This window comes from Ostrinia nubilalis, chromosome 3, assembly GCF_963855985.1.
Source record: "Ostrinia nubilalis chromosome 3, ilOstNubi1.1, whole genome shotgun sequence".
Taxonomy (NCBI): domain Eukaryota; kingdom Metazoa; phylum Arthropoda; class Insecta; order Lepidoptera; family Crambidae; genus Ostrinia; species Ostrinia nubilalis.
In genome coordinates, this window is record NC_087090.1 from 18006471 (window position 1) to 18027569 (window position 21099).

The 21099-nt window shown below is 36.0% G+C and overlaps 2 protein-coding genes and 1 long non-coding RNA gene across 5 annotated transcripts; 2 read left to right on the forward strand and 1 right to left on the reverse strand.

Annotated features, from left to right (window-relative positions):
• Window positions 1–276: 276 nt before the first annotated feature.
• Window positions 277–11621, reverse strand: LOC135088108 (CKLF-like MARVEL transmembrane domain-containing protein 4). Of its 3 annotated transcripts, none has more exons than XM_063982996.1 (4): window positions 11362–11621; window positions 10053–10201; window positions 3191–3457; window positions 277–2254 (listed from the first exon to the last, which is right to left on the reverse strand). In XM_063982996.1, the coding sequence occupies exons 2-4, from the start codon at window positions 10185–10187 to the stop codon at window positions 2108–2110; spliced, it is 549 nt and encodes a 182-aa protein (XP_063839066.1). In that variant the 5' UTR covers window positions 10188–10201; window positions 11362–11621; the 3' UTR covers window positions 277–2107. The 3 variants fall into 3 exon arrangements, with proteins under 3 accessions (XP_063839066.1, XP_063839067.1, XP_063839068.1); XM_063982997.1 differs by lacking the exon at window positions 11362–11621 and adding an exon at window positions 10384–10466; XM_063982998.1 differs by lacking the exon at window positions 11362–11621 and adding an exon at window positions 10286–10310.
• LOC135088109 (uncharacterized) lies at window positions 3489–8088 on the forward strand. The gene is made up of 3 exons (XR_010260957.1): window positions 3489–3964; window positions 5356–7173; window positions 8006–8088. It is a non-coding gene; the product is annotated as an uncharacterized LOC135088109 (long non-coding RNA).
• Window positions 11622–14523: 2902 nt separating the features above from the next.
• Window positions 14524–21066, forward strand: LOC135088098 (CKLF-like MARVEL transmembrane domain-containing protein 4). Its single transcript, XM_063982985.1, has 4 exons — window positions 14524–14930; window positions 15083–15221; window positions 15555–15821; window positions 18346–21066. Exons 2-4 carry the CDS (start codon window positions 15093–15095, stop codon window positions 18484–18486), a joined length of 537 nt encoding a protein of 178 aa, XP_063839055.1. The 5' UTR covers window positions 14524–14930; window positions 15083–15092; the 3' UTR covers window positions 18487–21066.
• Window positions 21067–21099: the final 33 nt, after the last annotated feature.

Here is a 21099-nt window from a genome sequence, read left to right on the forward strand (position 1 = left end):
TGCGCGCGCTGATGTCCATTTCTTATTGTAAAGACAAAAGCCTTATTGTGACGAAAATACTCAAAATTTTAATAAGGTTTCTTAGAAAAAAAAATTTTAAACAACGAATTGAAATTGATAATGTAAAAATCTTGAAAAAAATATTCTGACTTTGACCTTCAATATCTCCTAAACCACAAGTTTCCCAGGTATGGTCCCAAAGAAAAAAATGATCCCCATGATGTGGAGAATAAGTAGTCTTCGGCTTCGGGATAGGTTTTTTTACACCCGTTATTTTAGAAATATTGCACTGACTTTCCTGTTATGGTTACATATTAATTATCCTTATAGATAAAAGATTTTGAGCTATACATATTTTCATATACATTACAAAATCTGTCGCGATGTGATAAGAAATAGGCGTACCCAATATAATTTAATTCGATGAGCAAACGGCGTAAAACACGCATTTCTTTGGTTTCTCTTCTAAAGAACACATAATCTATAAACAACACACATCAGACAGAACGTCATGGTACGACTGATACCTGCCTATCAGGCATCAAGGCTGAACTTATACATTCCTACACACATAAAAGGACCAATAACACAAAACTAATAATTGCATACAAGAAATTAATTTCAAAATTCGGCCAATACTTTATTTATTTATTACAGACGAATATTTGAAAAATGATTTTACTATTTCTCTCAAACAAATCCCTGACCGTGAAAAGTGACCATGGATTGTGAAAACACGGAACGACTTGCTTTGATCATAATGATTGTCAAATAATTCCTAAAAACATTTCGCGATGATTAATAAAATTATAAGTACAAAATGTTTGCTTAACCTACAAAATTAAAAATCAACAAATAAAACAAAACTAAAATGATTACAATAATTGACTAAAACATACAAATATATAAAAAAAAAATACATAATTAAATCAGACCAACTTTTGTTGAGAATGTGTTGTATAAAAAATAAAAGCTAAGCAGTTGATGCATTGATTAAATCTATTTCTTTTGTAAAAGTAAAAACCATATTAAATAAAAATACCTAGGTGTGTAATAGTACACGACCGCATTTTATCTGCGCTGGTGGTTCCACACGGATACAAGCAACAATTTGTACCATGTGCGATAAGCCGATAACGGCCAAACATATTGACCAAACAGATTTTAGCTTTTAACGAGCGACCACAATAACGTACCTACTATGTAAGATTATAAGGCAATAATGTACATAAATATAAATATGTATATCAAGATATCAACTTATCCGGTGCTCGAGGTTAATATAGTTTTCAATTTGTGCCTTTTACACTGGGGTATCGAATGCCCGGAGTGTTAATTATAACATCGTCATCGACTTATATGTGATTGTCATCTATCTACAAGCTTTGTGTCAGTAGGATAATACTTCGAATGAAAAATTAGTGGAAAGGACAGTAGTAATGTGCTCATCAGTTGGACTCTATACTTATTGACGCCAACTGGTGAGCATAAATACATAAAAACGAAGATAATAACTACAGAACTGAACCTAACATCCAGCTTAGAATAACCCTAATTTGTCCGTCAGTCACGTGACTATGACATTCACTCTACCCTTCATTACTGTCCTTACCACTAAGCCCTGTTCTACCTTCGGTCCCTCATCTAAGATCCAGTGCGCAGAGGGTGACCAGTGCTCTAAGCACGAATGACTCGTAATAGTAATCGTTTTCCTTATAAAACTGTAGCGGCGCTGTTTTGTTTTCATACATGGCGCAGTTATACAATGCGTGAACTTGATCGAACACACGCACGGCGAATTGAACTGAGCCCCGATCACGGTAACTTTTAACGTTTCCAATCCAGACGCGCTTCATCGATTCTGCGATACGATTGGTCAAAACAGCTGACGTACGCTGTTGAACGACCAATCGTATCGCAGAATCGAGAAGCGTGTCTGGATTGGAGACGTTAAAAATTACCGTAATCGGGGCTCTGAACTGCGTGTCTAGACTGATTCGATCAAATTCGCGCATGGTATAATATCGCCAAAATAAAACGATTACCTACCATACCAAGCGACATCGATATTTTTGTTAGTGCATTGTTGATGGTGTACTGGGGTATCTTAGTAGGCCTCCCGTGGCGGCGCTTCGACGGAGGTGGTCTGCTTGGACACGACGCGCGTGCCCTGCGCGAGCCCGCCCGCGCGCGCCGCGCGCCACTTGAGGTACGCGTCCGCAGCGTACGCGAACATCGCCACGAAGCCGAAGAACTGAGGACGATGGCCGAATGTTCAGGAAAGAAGCGTGGCGTTCCGATAATCGTCTAAAGCCTAAGCCTAAAGCCTGGTCCGTGAGCACGTAGAATTTTGTCCAATGACCCCAAGCTACCCATCCTTATCGCTCACGCGTAATTATGTTGCTGTCGCGCTCGCACACTCACTGCGGGCGCCCGTCGAACAGTCGCGACAGCAATATAATTACGCGCGGGCGATAAGGATGGGAGCTTGGCGTCATTGGACAAAATTCTACGTGCTCACGGACCAGGCTTTACTATATAAAAATAAGTCGGGTTTTCCTTCCTGACGCTATAACTCCAGAACGCACGAACCGATTTCCACGGTTTTGCATTCGTTGGAAAGGTCTCGGGCTCCGTGAGGTTTATAGGTTATATAAAAAACCGAGAAATTCCAGGCGGGCGGAAAGCTAGTGTCATATAACACGTGACGCCACATTGACGCTCTGGTACGGACGGGGTAACTCGGGGACAGGTGCGGGTAAGGGGGAGGGAGGGTCGCATTCCAGCGAAGTGCGCAGTTAGTTCGATCGTGTTGTACTCGTATAATATTATTTCACCAGCAGAAAGGCGATATAAAAATTAAGTCATAGATTAAAATTCGATGCCATGGTGTCTACAAGAAATCAGTAAAGTATTTTTAATAACTTGCAAAAATCTAATTGTCTAAGATGGGAATCGGTTTGCCGGGCGACTGCTAGGATCTGAGCTTTTACCTACTTAGAAATTGTGACAACCCATCGTCAAATATAATGCCGCTTTTACACTGTGGGGATAAAAATGAATGATTTTCATCCCCACCCCACTGTTCGGTGTGTGTTCACATTGACTCGACTTGGCTAATTGCCGCGCAGTGTAAAAGCAGCATAAGTAAAAACCCTCGTCCCAATCAATGGTAGCGTAGATAGCTCACCGCGGCCGCAGAGTGCGCGTCGCTGTGCATGGTGACGGCCAGGATGGCGGCCAGCAGGTACAGGAAGGTCCAGACCGCGCAGAAGCCGAGCTCGATCTTCAGCCACGGGATCTTGTAGAACTTCTCCACCATGTGGAACAGATACAGCCCCAGCAGGATGCCCGTGAACCAGAAGGCGATCATGGCCACCCAGCTGAAGTACACGCTCTGGCCCAGGTAGCTCAGCCACGACGCCTGGATGCAGATGAAGCCCACCAGGCTCGACACCTGTGCCATACGCGTAAGTTCAAACAAACGCTTTTATAGTTTTGCTTTCGTTAGCAAACTTAACGCACCGAGACTATAAAAACAGTACGATCATTATTAATTGAAAGTTAAGTTTTAATACCTTCTTTATCGTATACGTGCAGTAGGGTAGGCTAGGACGCGCGCCGCGATTATCTTTTCTTTTATCGCGCTATTTTTTCGATTTAACGCGATAAGCCCAGAGACGTTTGTCGTCAAAAATCATCGATAAGATTTTATCACGGTGCGCATCCTAGCCCGGATGAACGATTTAACTGTAGGTACCATCGACAACAGTGTTAACTATCCATTGCCTGTCATGTCGTCTCGTTCTATCGCAAAGAATCGCCATTTGATGAGAGCGAGAGCAAAAACGGAAATGGATAGTTAACAGTGTGGCCGTGTGTACAGAACTGAACATTATCTGAAGTATAAATAAGTTACAAAAACAACATAAGCCTAGTATGACTGTATGACTAGCTAGAGTATGTAGGTACCTCAGATCATAGAAAGAGAATAGATATGAAGTCGCGCGTAACTACAACGAGAACCAGTGTCCCCACATTTCCCCCACCACAGCTCCCACACACACATTCAACTGTGTAAAAACAAAGCGACTGAGAGTCTACGACAACATGTGCAACCGGCTTAAAAGTGCTGTGATTTGCCAGAAGGCGTGCCTTATGGCCAATCAATGGCCGCGTGACGTGACGCACACTTTGAAAAAAGCAATTAGAGAGAAGAAAGATAAAATCGAGTCGATAAGATATCGATACTTTAAATCCTGGGGGCAAGGCTCGAAATTGGTTTAAAAAATGTTTGTATGAAAACCTTTTTATTATTATACGTTATTATTATGTTCTTTAACGATTTTTGCATAAAGGAGTCAGTTCCATTTTGTATGGACGAAAAACTCAGAATCAATTATTGGGACTAAATGAAGTTACCTTATATTAATTTACCCCAACCAAAGCTCAATGTCGTTATCGATGGAGTATAGAAGTTATAGACTGACAAAGTTTGTATGAAAAGTCATGGGTTAAGTAGGTACTTGCGATTTTTACCAGTATTTACAATATTGGTAATATATTATTATTTACTTTAATAATAATAACAGGATCACTGTAATTATTATTAACTACTAGCTATCGCGCATTAACTTTTTAATTATGGCGAAATTCGTACCGCCTATGTTTATCAAAAATAATGCCTATATTAGGTTTTCAACTAGCTCTTATAGTAATTACATAGTTGACAGTTACTAATCCCTTCTACTATTGTTATTGTTTTTGTAAAAACTTAAAAATCGCAAGCAACTCATGATTTTTTCATTCAAAATTAGAAAATAGAAAATAATAATTTACTTCTATTTATCGATAATAGGAAACCGTATTAGAACACGAGCCCTGCACTATGTTACGACCGGCACATGCGGCCGTACTGTGTATTTTCACGCGTCAGTGGATATCGGAAGAAATAAAATACATTGCGCAGTAGTTACGCATGACATAAAGTGGTTGCTAACTAAATCGTCAATGTACAACGTGTTTGAATTTTTATCACCACTAATTTCGATATCGCAGTAAATGTCACGGCACTGAATTCGTTCGTAAAAATGTTTAGTTTTTTTTATTTATAAGCAAAAAACCAATGGATTTGCAATACTTACATGTGGTAAATGACTTCATTGTTCCTGTAGTTCTTCGTTTCACTTATGTTATTGCACGTTACGACGCATTATCCAACAATATCGGAGAACATTTCCTCAGTACGACTGAATCGCGACTAACCTGGCGTCGCGGGCGATGTTCGTTTCTGGGCATATCGCGGAGACACGCGCCACGCCCCCGTTTCACATCTATTCCCTTCTATGATCTGAGGTAGGTACCTATGTTAAAAATAGTTTACGAAACGTTATGAGGTCGTAAACAAAAAAACGTTATTCATTCGAGGAAGCTTCAGTTAATAGTGAAATGATTGGGCTTTTGATTCGAATCGTAAGCATACCGGCAAGTAATCGATTCGAGAAGCCAAATCCAACAAAAGTTAGTATTGCTAAATGGACGGAACCTGAGGACGGAACGGACCTAACCCATGAAGCTAAAGATAAAAATGGAGGGCAGAGTTGGAACAAAAACTTGAGTCAAATACCTACTTATATCTATCTCGCTCTCTGCGGCCCTACCTCTCTTTTTAGTGTGAACTGTAGTATTGCTATCTTCTGATTTAAATCTCCTTGTAAATTCTTCGAAATAGCCAATTCACTAACCAAATCAGAAGTTAAACAAATAAATAATTAATATTTGAAACTAAGATTACCTAGTTAAATAAAAAATCACAAAATTGTCGGCCATTTGGGCTTAATGTGTTGGCGAATCAGGGAATTACAATCCCAATTCCTGGGTAATCGGTACCATGTGGCAACATCGGCCCAATCCGGCCCATCATGGCGGTTGTTTACTATTTTGTTTATTAAGCAGTTAATTTCGTTTGAGATTGTTTACAGGAAATAATCATTGTTTTATCACAAGAATTGGTGCAAAATTTTGTAGTGCGTGGTTGCGGTAGTACGTGGTGTCCTGGAAGTGACATAAGATTCCACGCGTAAGTGTTTATTTCGTGATTTCCGACATTGGATCATTGTAAACATTTTTCACATTTTTTACAGTAATTTCTTCTTAAAACGTTTTACCAGTAATTACACTTATCATTTTTAATGATACCTATGTCAAGAAATAAAGATTTTACATTGGTTTCATTGAATTTGAGCAATTTTATATTTTTTGTTTATTTAGAAAGAGCGAGTCTGCCCACAGAGAGCGAGATAGTGATACTTAGTTTGTGCTTCAAGTAGGTATTCGGAGTGTGGCCTCCATTTTTATCTGTAGCTTCATGACCTAACCTATCTTAGCTCATTATGATGTGGTTAAAAGGTTCGAATATCGGAATTTTGCTCAGTGAACGCGTGTGTAAAGAAGTACCTACCAAATAAACTTATTGTTTTTTTTTCATTAATATAAAAGCTAAACCGAATTAGTAACAAACAATTATGATGTGTCAATATTAATTAAATACATTATTAAGTAAGTAAAATTTAATTGTTGTAACCATTTTTATAAATTATGTCATTGAAATGCAGAAAAATTAATAACATCTGTTGATTTTTTTTTTATACCCACTGACTTTTAAAATCGAGTAAATAGTCGGTATCGATCACCATCGATTACAAACATCACCATTATGTGCTCTGAGGGCATCACTAGCTGCATTTATAACCGCACAGCATGAGCACAGTTGATTGTCTATGGTAGGGGAATAATTCCTAGAAACCTGAAGGATAGTAATGAATCTTTGTAATATGTGCTTTGTTGAGATTGGGTTTCAATCCTTCGTTAAACGAGCGCTAAATAATCGTCTGCGCACAGAGCACGTAACAATACGTGTGCGTTTATTCTGAAGATATTCGATTTCCCTTCTTGATGGGTGTCTGTGCGGCAATCGCAATGGCGATCGTGCAGGTAGTGGGTGGCGTGGTGTTGTACACTGGCAAGGGGCTGTGGCTGCTGATGGTTCTCGGGTTCCGTGCCACGGGCGTGCTGGCCGGCAGCCTGGCGGCCGGCGCAGGGCTTCTTTGGGAACGTGCAGTCGGGCAGCGTCATCGCGCAATCAATGTCCGCGGCAATGAGGGGCGGTTAGAGGTTAGACGCAGGACTGTTTACTGTGGTTTACGAAAACCCGTCTTTGTACTAGTGACTTAGATTAATAAAACCTAGATAGATAGTCAGTGCACGAAAGGTGAGGCAGTTTTTAGGGAGCCGGCACGGCTTACCCGTAAACGTCACATGAACTGTCAAAGTGAAAAATTGGTAAACACGTCCGACGAATTTTAATTATTAAAACGGTTTATGCTGTGAAAGGGTGTCTAAAATACATCAGAAAAACAAAAGAAAGTGACCAGTGTTACATTTCATAAGTAAGTAGGTACTACGATTCGACGCGTATTTTGCTTGAATTTGGCTTTCAAAAATTAAATACGGGAATGATACCAGTAACAAGAAAATTTATTTCCCAATTGTTCGCCGTACAAATACACTTCCTTTTTTATGAAATCGAGACTTTTAAGTCGATTTATCTTATTGTTATTAGGTAGGTACTTTGAATTCAATAAATAAGTAAGTACATGATGCGTTTTGTTTTTGTTAATTATAAAATTATTAAAAACGTATTAAAAATTTCCCTACTTTCGGGAAAATCGCCTTCACTGTCTACACTCCCCAACAAAATTGACACTAATGACATAAGATTTTTGCCTCACTCTTGACGAAGCGTTTGTATGAAGACTATCCATCTAGGTTTTATTAATCTAAGACTAGTGATGTGGATCTTTTTCTTTGATTGCGAATTAGTTTAGTCTGTTTAAATAACTGTATACAATTTATTAATTGTTTAGTTATTTTAAACAGTTATATTATTGACTACTACCGATTTTTAGATAAGCTAACAAAAATTAATACAAATTTTCTTTTTCAGGTACCTTTTACAGTGAAAATATCATTTTAATGCCTAATGTATTCTGCAAAGTGAATTATTGAATTACAATACAATCACACATAGATTTTTATTTTATTACATTACACTTAGTAGTTAGTTACATTAAAAATACATGTAGTCCTATGCATATGTTACTGTAAAAGCTCGAACTACGGTTAATCTTAAGATTAAAGTGTAAGTCTTAGGATTTACCGACATGAGTTGGTAAATGTAAGTATTTCTGAAAATACGACGATTTTTTCGAGCTTTTACCATTCGAATTCAGTATATGCTAGGTTTTACCTCTGTCAGCTGGTAGATGTTGGTTTTAGGCTTAGATTAATAAAACCTAGATAGATAGTCAGTGCACGAAAGGTGAGGCAGTTTTTAGGGAGCCGGCACGGCTTACCCGTAAACGTCACATGAACTGTCAAAGTGAAAAATTGGTAAACACGTCCGACGAATTTTAATTATTAAAACGGTTTATGCTGTGTAGGGTGTCTAAAATACATCAGAAAAACAAAAGAAAGTGACCAGTGTTACATTTCATAAGTAAGTACTACGATTCGACGCGTATTTTGCTTGAATTTGGCTTTCAAAAATTAAATACGGGAATGATACCAGTAACAAGAAAATTTATTTCCCAATTGTTCGCCGTACAAATACACTTCCTTTTTTATGAAATCGAGACTTTTAAGTCGATTTATCTTATTGTTATTAGGTAGGTACTTTGAATTCAATAAATAAGTAAGTACATGATGCGTTTTGTTTTTGTTAATTATAAAATTATTAAAAACGTATTAAAAATTTCCCTACTTTCGGGAAAATCGCCTTCACTGTCTACACTCCCCAACAAAATTGACACTAATGACATAAGATTTTTGCCTCACTCTTGACGAAGCGTTTGTATGAAGACTATCCATCTAGGTTTTATTAATCTAAGGTTTTAGGAGTAAAACAATGACTAATTCTTTATGGGGAATTATAACACGATCGACTAAAAAATAACTTAGCGACTGATGATGGCATACTTACTGTTTTAATAACTTGAGCGGTATGAATTTGAGTAACCGAAAAATTAACTTAACTAACGACGAATATTGATTAATATAATCAAATGCAGAACGAGCTTACAAAAAGTGGGTTATGTTTAATCCATTTTAGATATTAAAATTCTGTCCGTGCGACTACATTACTAAGTGAGCAACTAGAAATACAAAGAGGGCAACTTCATTATTAAGATAGATTCGATTTTTTCCAATTGAAGTAATTTCTGATGATGATGATGATGATGAGATGCGCTGAGCACGTTATGACATGTTTTGTTTTTCAACATTTACCGTGCCATTAATGTAAATCCTAAGAATTACCAACATAATTAACTTTTTAAAAAAATAAAACCGACTTCAAATGCGTGAACACAAAAAAAAAACTAAAAATTGAAAATATTGCGTATAAAAAAGTTCATCCCCAATTTTCCACCCTTGGGGGTGATATATTTTCTTCAAATTCGCATGAAACCACCCTTTTGATAATACCTATTCAACAAAAAAATAATCGTTCAAATTGATTTATAATCGGCGGAGATATTGCGTATAAAAAAATTCATCCCCAATTTTTCACCCTTGGGGGTTGTTTTTTCTATCATTAAATTTAAATGGGACCACCCCCTTGAGGTATTACCTATACGCAGAAAAAAGATTTGTTCAAATCGGTTCATAATTGGCGGAGTTATCGCGTAACAAACATAGAAAAAAAAAAAAAACATACGGGTCGAATTGAGAACCTCCTCCTTTTTTGAAGTCGGTTGAAAATGGTGGTAAGAGTTCGAATCGCAAACCTTTTGGGACATTTACCATTAGAAATTGGTAGATCTTAGGTTTTACTGGAATATCTTAGGATTTACTGCAATTCGAGCTTTTACAGTAACACATATATGTCACATTTTCCATCAGTTGTTAATTTTTAACTACCGCGCGAGCCATATAAAAAAAAAAATAAAAAAAAAAAAAAAATTTTAACTTAATTAATGTTTAAAAGTACTCACAACTTGTATGAGCTTGAGTATCCCAGGAATAGTTTTCAGGTAGAGAGGGTCGAACCGTAAGTTTGTCTGCACCACTGTATTGGACGTCACCATGGTGGTTGTCGTGTGCTGCCCAGGGAACCCTACTTCTGCCATTGTTGTTTATTCGGCTGAAATAATTAAAAGTTGTAGAGCAAACAGTCACCAAAGTTGTAAATTGATAATTTAGCTCACGAAGATATTTAAATAATCACAGAGTTGATTGAAATGGTCTACACATCTGCTTATTCTCATCTATAAAATAATAAACCAAAATAAATGCTGCCTTTTATTAAACAACGCATTTACACACCTGTTATCTACTCAAATCTATAAAATCAAATCAACATTTTTCAAGTACAACTTGTGAACATTTCTTGATAATGTGTTATCAGTCAATAATTCATGATAATCAAAGGAATCCATTAACAATTTCATCATGAGTCATTTTCACATTTTAAAAAATAATCTAAAATTCCTGAAATGAATACTAAATAAAAAGCAAAGGCTATGATTTGTCCTTTGCCCCAATTAATTTCTGTTCTAAATATCAAAAGGCAAAATGAAAATAGCAAACAAGTTGCTTGGAGGTGTTACTACACCCACCAATATGGTTAAATGATAAAAATGACAGGTGTACTTGCTACAAAATAAATCTTCTTATAACTGTGTTTAAATACTGGTACATACTGTGTTTAAATATAATTTTTCATTATTGCTCTGCTCCTATTGATCGTAGCATGATGTTGTATAGCCTACAGCCTTCCTTGATAAATGGGCTATCTAAGACTGAAATAATTTTACAAATCTGACCAGTAGTTCTGGAGATTAGCGCGTTCAAGTAAACAAACAAACAAACTCTTCAGCTTTATAATATTAGTATAGATAGAATATAAATGGGTGATGAAACAAGTTCCTTAGAAATTTTATATCCACCTGGTTAATGTGTAGATTGGGTAAAAAAAAGTATAGGTACTGAAGAACACACTTTTCTTGTAACTTCCTTCCAACTACTAACAGTTATAAGGACGTGTAATCCTTTAAAATATTTAGCATTTCCTCATTATAATCACTTCATTAATGTCTATGTAATTTTCTTTTAACAAAACTCGATGTAAGTAATATGAACTCTATCCCTGCTGACTGTTTATGAAATCAATCTGTTGGGAAACATGCGGTAACTATTTTAAAGCCCGTCACCACCTAAAATAGCAAATAACCAAAGGCTAACTGAAAATTACCACTTTTAGAACTTTCAAAACACTGTTGCTCCAACATACGAAGACCTTACCTTGGTAATTATTTCAATAATAAACTACACTTGCACTTCAACTTAACACTACATACACGATTTTTTTTTAACTGAATAAACCTAAAATGTAAACAGGTGACAAAAATTACGACACTGTACGACACTACTTTGTATAGGGTAACATCACTTTAAAGATTTTATAAAATTTCATATTAACCACAAAAATAATCTTTGCTTCCTCGAATCGTTAACAACATGCACTGAGTTTTAAATAAAAAATGAATATTCTGAAATAGTGGTAAAATACTTCGCATGAGGGAAGAAAGAACAAGGATTTTTTGAAAATAATTAGAAATAAATTCAAACTATAATTTATTGTCACCCTAAATTTATGTCATTATGACGTGAGCCATGAGTATAGTTCCGCCCACTATTTTATAGTCCGAAATAGGTTTTTAACAATAAAATTTATGAAAATCTACTAAAATATATTTTGTTATATTTTTATAAAATTTTCAATAGCATTATTTGTAAGATTATTTGGCACAAATGCGATTTTTTTGACATGCTCACGTAACGTAACAAACATTGCGTGAAATGGAACCCTTAGATAGGCCACATAGATAGGATGTAGTGATGTATGTAATTTGGCTATCGATATCATCTGCATCAGTAAATGAATTTGACCAATTGGCAATGAGTTGTCTTGAACTTCTCTCTTTACATTTTCTTCGAGGTAAAATTGTATTCAATGGTTTTTCCGTACTAGTGACATTGAACCAAAGTTAAGTATGAACTAAGCTACTGTAAGGTGGAAAAGCGTTCATGTTCAGTTTTGTTATTTTTTTAAAAGTAGGTGTTAAAACTCCGTAAAAAATCCGTTAGTTTATAATAATACAATGCGTAAAATTTTAATGTTGGGTTAGATAAGGTTGTCAGCTAACTTACGTAATACAGTGTGATTCTTGATAAAGTGCACAAATGAAAATAGGTGAAAGTAAACCTATTTTTACCGACGGAAAAAATGACAAAAAAAATATCTGAAAGAAGAATGGTCATCTGTGACTAGAGATGGGTAGTGGGTAAAAACCCATTTCACCCGATTGGGTTAAAACTGGGTGATTTGGGTAAAAACCCGGTTTTTACCCATTATCACCCATTCTGGTGGGTGAAAACAAAAATAGCGTATTTTTTAAAGAGAAGTGGTATTTGTTGCTTAGGGGGCGTTCTAGTGTTACGTAATGCAATCTGGGGGGAGAGGAGGTCTTGAAAAACGTTACAATGCGTTACAGTGGCGGAAGGGCGGTTCGATTTAAAGTGTTTAAGCAGAAGTGCTTTGTAGTTGGTGTTGTTATTTGTAACTTTATACCGTAATGTCATCAAAGAGAGAGTTTGGCATCCCCCCCCCCCCCCTCCATGTCCTTGCCATGATTAGAGATGGGTTTCCACCCGGGTAAAAACCCACATGAGGGTAAAAACCCAATAAAAACCCGTTTCATTCCACCCGTGGGTGTTTACACCGGGTGAAAACAAATAACTTTATAATTATTTCAATTGGTATCTTTTCTTTATTTTTATTGAATTTTTCTCATTTAAGTTTATTGATTAATAAGTAATAAGTCAAATTTAACACTAATATGCATTTATATCGTGGCCAAATCGTAAAATTGATCACGTTATGATGATGTGACCAATTATTTTATAAAATGGTGTTATTTCAAGAATCGTTGAACCGATTTAGAAGAAATTTAGTAGGAACACAATAATTTGTGATCATGGTAAGGACATGGAGGGGGGGGGGGGAATGCCAAAGATGCCAAACTCTCTCTTTGATGACATTACGGTATAAAGTTACAAATAACAACACCAACTACAAAGTACTTCAGCTTAAACACTTGAAATCGAACCGCCCTTCCGCCACTGTAACGCATTGTAACGTTTTTCAAGACCTCCTCTCCCCCCAGATTGCATTACGTAACACTAGAACGCCCCCTTAGCAACAAATACCACTTCTCACTTAAAAAAAACGCTATTTTTGTTTTCACCCACCAGAATGGGTGATAATGGGTAAAAACCGGGTTTTTACCCAAATCACCCAGTTTTAACCCAATCGGGTGAAATGGGTTTTTACCCACTACCCATCTCTAGCCATGATTACAAATTATTGTGTTCTAAATTTCTTCTAAATCGGTTCAACGATTCTTGAAATAATACCATTTTATAAAATAATTGGTCACATCATCATAACGTGATCAATTTTACGATTTGGCCACGATATAAATGCATATTAGTGTTAAATTTGACTTATTACTTATTAAACAATAAACTTAAATGAGAAAAATTCAATAAAAATAAAGAAAAGATACCAATTGAAATAATTATAAAGTTATTTGTTTTCACCCGGTGTAAACACCCACGGGTGGAATGAAACGGGTTTTTATTGGGTTTTTACCCTCATGTGGGTTTTTACCCGGGTGGAAACCCATCTCTATCTGTGACCCAGGCCCGACAGAAACGAGACAAACCTCAGTTTTTTTGTCATGTCTTAATTAGTTAAATTACATATTTTTTATATTCGAAATCTATGTATAACACCAAAATCTTACCCTTTGCAACAAAATTTGAACAAAATTCAGGCGTTATACAAAAACTAATACAAAATGCCTATTTATCACCAAAATTGGTAAATGTATGTACCTAAATGTCTATTACAGCTGCTATGGAATGTATCTAGGTGACCTGGAGATACAGCAGGGTGGAAACGAGAAGTTACAAAATCATACCCAACTTCTGGCCGAGGGAGTCATACCCAGCTTATGACCTGGGGAGAGGAGGGGGGCAGGGGAGTCATTTTCAGCTTCTAGATTAAACAGATTTCCAGGAGGGAGCAGCTGTCCTTTCCTGCAGCAGCTGGCCCGCCGGCAGCGTTCGGATCGGATATAGTGACGTCCTTTTTTAGTAATTTGGCCATAACTTCGTCAATTTTTGTCGTAGAACAAAAATTTTTGGACTGTATATTAAGGATTTCTTAGCCCTATAAATCTGCATTCACAGCTAAAAATCGAAATGATCCTCATTTGAATATTGCAAATGTCGATAAAACTTATTTCTGCACTAACTTGTTGACAGATTTGGCAGATGGGTGGACGGGGATCGGGGCGGGGGGTACTCAATCAAATCAAACGCATTTTTTTTGCTCAAATGACATCTCGGCGTCGAAGCCTACGAACAAACATTATAGTTTATTTTGTATTGTACTTAACTTTTGTATGTAAAAACAGTGGAATTAGATATACTATTTTATTAATTTAATGAAAAAATCACAGATAAAGTTGATGGTTATGCCCAAATGCAATAATTAAACAGCTCAAATTTTATGTAAACAAACCGTATTACTACAAAATACAACTCGTCTTCGTGAAATTGTGACTCATTCACGTAACTTTGGGTATCCGTTAATAATTATGTGTCAAGGAGAATGATGACTCCATCGGTACTTAGCATCCGTACTCAGTTATCTCACTCGACCAGCGTGAGATCGTGAGTTGTGTGGTGTGGTGTGGTGCCTCTAAACTGAGCCGTACATTTTTATCATTTGTATGAATTATGTAAGTAACCATTCTCATTCCGTTGGATAATTTCTTTTTAGTAATAGAATTCTATTTATTGGTATTCTATTTATTCATTACCTTTTTTTTACTGTGTATTAAAATGTACCTAGTTTATTATACAATACATTATTAAATTTTTTCTTTGGCAGATGCATAAACATGACATATCCAAACCAGCCACCGCCACCTCAATTCTTGGGCTCCTCCAACACCGTGTTTATTACGGAAACACGCTTTGATCCATCGTACCTAAAAACACCACCTGGCATCATCAAATCTATTATTATTGTGAGTATTTCAAAATAAGTTTTACTTGTTAAAAAAATCCTAAGGCTGAGTTACACCAACTTACTTTAACCGCAACTATAACAATACTGGTGCTTTTTGTATGGAGTTTGACAGATTTTTGACGTTTGTTAAAGTAAGATGGTGGAACTCAGCTTAAGTTTCAATATTCATTCTATTAATTTTTAGAGATTTCAAGCATGAAATTAAGTTTTTTCAAATCCATAACTTTCATCTATTCATGATTAACACTAAAAATAGTTTAGTTCTACATAATTTAGCATTCTTAATTCAATATTTTATAATAAAAGTTAATCACATAATACATTTTTCCAGCTATTTAACTTGATTGCGTTCATCTGCATCCAAGCATCAGCGTTCTGGTCAAACGGCCGCGGTGTGTTCTTCAACACTGTGGCTGCCGTCGGCTTCATCTTCTCCGGAGCGCTGCTCGCGCTGTATGTGTTCCATGTCGTGGAGAAGTACCACAACCTGAAGTGGCTGAAGATCGAGCTGGTCGGCAATGTGGTGCTGGTCTTCTTGTTCTTGATTGCATCTACGATTGTGGTTGCATTCGGATCGGCGGCTTATTCAGCAGCTGGGGTAAGTTTGTACTTAACATTCTTAATAATAGTAATTTCAAAATGTGAAATATTTGTTTTATCCCTATTGCAGTTTTAATGTTGCTGTTAACAATTATTTAATTAAGATTACTTTCATATCACATTTCTAAATCAAAACACCCTGTATACAAATTGATGGTAACCTAAATTTGCTCAAATCTTGTAGATAGATTGAAGGACTCTACAAGATAAAAATTTAGTATGATAACATCTGTCACTAATAAGATAAAAGGGGTTATAAATGTTTGATGAAAAATATATTTTATATTATGTCTAGTTTAGCTAGAGAATCCATGTCCTATTGACTCGGTGACACACATTGCAATCATTGTCGGCAGTCATACGTGCGCTGTTTACGAATCACATGGAAATGAGTATTGGTTTATACCTGCCTTAGTACCTAGGACTAACATTGTATTATAAAATATTATACATATCTAGACTTTGTTTACACAAATAAAACATTGCCATATTTATATATAGCTGTGCCCGCGACTTCGTACGCGTAAAAATAGTTTGAATAATTTCCCGTTTTTGCAACATTTTTCTTTCCTGATCCGCCTCTATTGGCTGCAGGGTGATGTAAAGTCTTCCTCAATAAATGGGTTCCAACACAATAACATTGATGCAACTCAATGCAGAAATTATGGCATATAATGTAATGAGATCATTTTATTTATAACTAGCTTTCCGCCCGCGGCTTCGTCCTCGTGTAAAAAGGGCCGTTTTTAGGGTTTTCCCGGATATTATTCGAATTTTTCTCGCCGTAAAAACCGTCCTTGGACTTTTTAACGAACATTTGAAAAAAAAAAAGAATTGGTAAAATTAGTCCAGGCGTCGTTGCATTGTTGAGTTATGCGCTTACCAACATATTTTGCGAGTCATTTTTATATTATAGAAGGTGAAGCACGACGCTTTGTTAATTAAATGCCATACAAAGGTGTACCTGCATTATAAATGTTTATTAAGTATTATATTTAGCCGATGACTACATAAAGATGTCGGCACTAGTAATCTTATGTGAGTAAGTAGTTTACAGAGGTGACTCAAATAATACGAGGGCTAAATTGGTTAATGATTCAAGGGACCTTGGCCTTATGAGGTCTTCCGAGTAGTTATCTAGGGTCAATTTGCTATGCAATTGACGGATTTTGATTGCTGACGAATGCGTCTGTCTGTGAGCAGGTATAATTTGCGGGGACCACTTCGACACTTTGTTATTATTAATAACAAAATTTTTTTTTTCTCTACTACGAGTATAATCTTAATAATTAACTTTTAAAAAAAATAAAACCGACTTCAAATGCGTGAACAAAAAAGAAACTAAAAATTAAAAATATTGCATATAAAAAAGTTCATCCCCAATTTTCCACCCTTGGGGGTGAAATATTTTCTTCAAATTCGCATGAAACCATCCTTTTGATAATACCTATTCAACAAAAAAATAATCGTTCAAATTGATTTATAATCGGCGGAGATATTGCGTATAAAAAAGTTCATCCCCAATTTTCCACCCTTGGGGGTTGTTTTTTCTATTATTAAATTTAAATGGGACCACCCTTGAGGTATTACCTATACGCCAAAAAAAGATTTGTTCAAATCGGTTCATAATTGGCGGAGTTATCGCGTAACAAACATAGAAAAAAAAAAAAAACATACGGGTCGAATTGAGAACCTTCTCCTTTTTTGAAGTCGGTTGAAAACTGTTTACCACACAACCTCGTGCTTATCATATGACCCTAATACCAGCTATGTACTATTTAACTACAAAATGGTCTACACTATAATCCGGGCCCTTTCAAGGCGAGAGTGAATAGACATAGGGCAGATAATTATGTACCATCCTAGACTGCATCTCACTTAACACCAGGTGCGATTGCGGTAAAATACCTGCCTTGTCTTGCATTAAAAAAAAAACTACTGCTAATTTTCAACCGACTTCAAAAAAAGGAGGAGGTTCTCAATTCGACCCGTATGTTTTTTTTTTTCTATGTTTGTTACGCGATAACTCCGCCAATTATGAACCGATTTGAACAAATCTTTTTTCGGCGTATAGGTAATACCTCAAGGGTGGTCCCATTTAAATTTAATAATAAAAAAACAACCCCCAAGGGTGGAAAATTGGAGATGAACTTTTTTATACGCAATATCTCCGCCGATTATAAACCAATTTGAACGATTATTTTTTTGTTGAATAGGTATTATCAAAAGGCTGGTTTCATGCGAATTTGAAGAAAATATTTCACCCCCAAGGGTGGAAAATTGGGGATGAACCTTTTTATACGCAATATCTCCGCCGATTATGAACCAATTTGAACGATTATTTTTTTGTTGAATAGGTAGGTATTATTTGTGTTCACGCATTTGAAGTCGGTTTTATTTTTTTTAAAAAGTTATGTTAATAGCGATGATATCAAATTGGACACCTATACGGCCAATGTCGTATGCCCAACTTTTAGTTTAAAAAGATACGTTTTAAGTGTGATTTGTTTCATGTTTGGCAGTTCTTCGGCTACCTAAGCATGGTGCTGTACGGGCTGGAGGCCTTCCTGAAGGTGCGCGCGCTGCAGGCTGGTGACCTGGCGCAGGGCAGCCGCGTGGGCGCCGCCGCGCCACACGTGTTAACGCCGCCCGCGCTGCCCTAGGCCTCCAGCTAAGTCCGTCAACAATTTCATCGATTAAAATAAAGAAACCTACCTTGTTCTGCATAAAAAAATCGACCTAACCTCGGCAAACTGCCTCGGTCAGAGTTGCTCACCACTCACGCGTCTAGTGTCAAAATTTTACTATATGGTGGTGTGCACCGCGCTTTTCCGTGGCGATGTAGGTATACTTGTGCTCGAAGAGGATCAATCCCTGTGTATAAGTAACTAAGGCTCAATTTATAGCAATATGTATATCCCGTAGGGATATTCCGTTGACGAACTTCATTCACTTCAGGTTTACTGCAACATCTGAACATTATTTGAAATCCAACGGGTCTTAGATTGCTGGTATGGTCACATTTAACTAATTTCGCTCTAAGACGATTTCGTTTTTAAACGGTTTTATTTAGCTTCTTTCAAGTCAGCATTAAAATGTAGACAAAAAAGTAAATTCTGTGGAATTAAAAGGGAGATTGCAAAACAAAGCTGTGCAGCATGTGCCAGAAGTTTTGGAAAGGTTCAGAGGCTATAATCAAGTGGTGCTCAATCTGTAGAGTGGCTTCAAACGTACGTGTTCGACTGAATAATGTAGTTAGGTGAGGCAGAGTTTTTCGAAGTATTTTATTGTAAAGGACCTTTATTAAAGGTCTAACAAGCGATTATAGACCGAATTGAATATCAAACAAAATAGTAATTTCTGACAAAACTATGCTGAAAAATCGACGCAGCATAAATAATGCATTTGTTGTTTAATAATGTATATGTTCAGTTAGAAAGGCACCCAAATCGTATTTTGCTAAAACATTGATTTTCATAATTAATCAACTTACACCTATCAATTGTTTTAGAAATCGACTTGATATTACATATTTTATTACAATTTTATATACATACCTACTAACGACCACGTTTATTCAAAGACTAGTTATAAGGATTTATTTATTAATTTTCCTGTTTTGTTTAAGTGATATTTAAGTATTTTGAATTAATCAAAGTTTTATGTAATAAGGAAAATTTTAATAAATAATGTTTACTCACAGTGTATTCACTGATATTACCTTGCTTGGGCAAGGTATTGATCAAGAGTTTCAAAAGTCCTTCAATAAGAAACTAGCAAAATATTATTTTCACTGTTTTGAATTTAGTTCCGAAAAAATCCGTTGCCCGTAAATTCTCATGGCGCTGCATGATATTAAATGGGTATCTTTATTTTGTTTTTCAATATTTATCATGCGACCCACCTGTTTTGTGCTCACGCATGTGTAATTATGTTTGTATGTTCTAAGCGCTTCTATTACTGTACCTCAGTTTGTACTTATACTACATAATGTAAGTCTTAAATGTTTGTGATATAAGTTAAGGTCATTTTGAATAATATTGGTTCGAAATGGAATTAATATTATACTTGCGCGATTAGTTACGTGTGGAGAGCCTCCTCCACCTCCCAATGACGTATTGCTCTCGCTGATTATTTAACCGACTTCAAAAAAAGGAGGACGTTCGATTTATAGTCAGTGACGTCACTGTCCTAGTCTCAACGCGTTACTTTTGAAGAATCCATCACACCTCTAATAATGTTCTTTGCTGTAACTTCGTCCCTTGTGAAATATGCAACAATTGCTCATAATTCGTGTCAAACGTAGACAACGTAGTGTCGCAACATTAAAATTGAACAATGGGACTTGACGAAACACAGTTGAAAATATAATTTTAGGAATTTAGTACCTATTCCATTTTGGTTCCATTTTATTTTTTCGTAAAAATACTTACATCATGTACCTAGACCTAATCAGAACTATTTTTGTAACAATAAACTTGTAATTAATTAACAGCCCGTTCAACCATTACTTCTCGGTCTAATTGAGCGATGTCAAACGTGTAATAAGTGTGCACGATAATACACTCTCTGACAAAGGGACCTTATTAGTTGTTACAAATCCATACAATATGACCTACAATAGGAAAATCCCCCTGCCCGAACCGAAAGAGGGTGATCCTGATGGTCAATACAACTTTTTGTATGAACCCAACCTAACCAAAATGGAATATGATAGTTGTAAAAATGTACATGTTGTATGACATCACACATGAGACTGAACATTTTTTTGTTAAAAATGGCGCCTATTAACAGGTAGGCATACATTTTTTTTTGCAAAATTACCCCTATTAAAAGTAGGCTTACAAGTTTGAACGTTTAGTTTCGAAGTGATGTCATTTGTATTGTAACTAACTTCTAGGAAAAACTGATCTCGTATTCTTTATATCTAATAGTTTATATGTATTTTACTAGATAATTGTTATCTTTTTTGTGGTATATAACTATCAGTGTCAAAATAATACTTAGCTGTATTTTAAATCACAATAATTAAGCACTCGAATTTAAGATTCTATGTTTACAATATTTTATTCGAAGTTACACTTCTTGACCAATTTTAAATACCATTTCGCACTGTGTTAATTAATTCTGTTCAATATTTGTAATTGTTATTCTTAATTATAATATTTACATAAAATACTTTTACATTTGTATATTACTATCCTAAACCAATTTGGATTTATATTGGCATCTTTATATGTACTTGGGTAAAAATCCTAAAATCGTTATAGGTAATT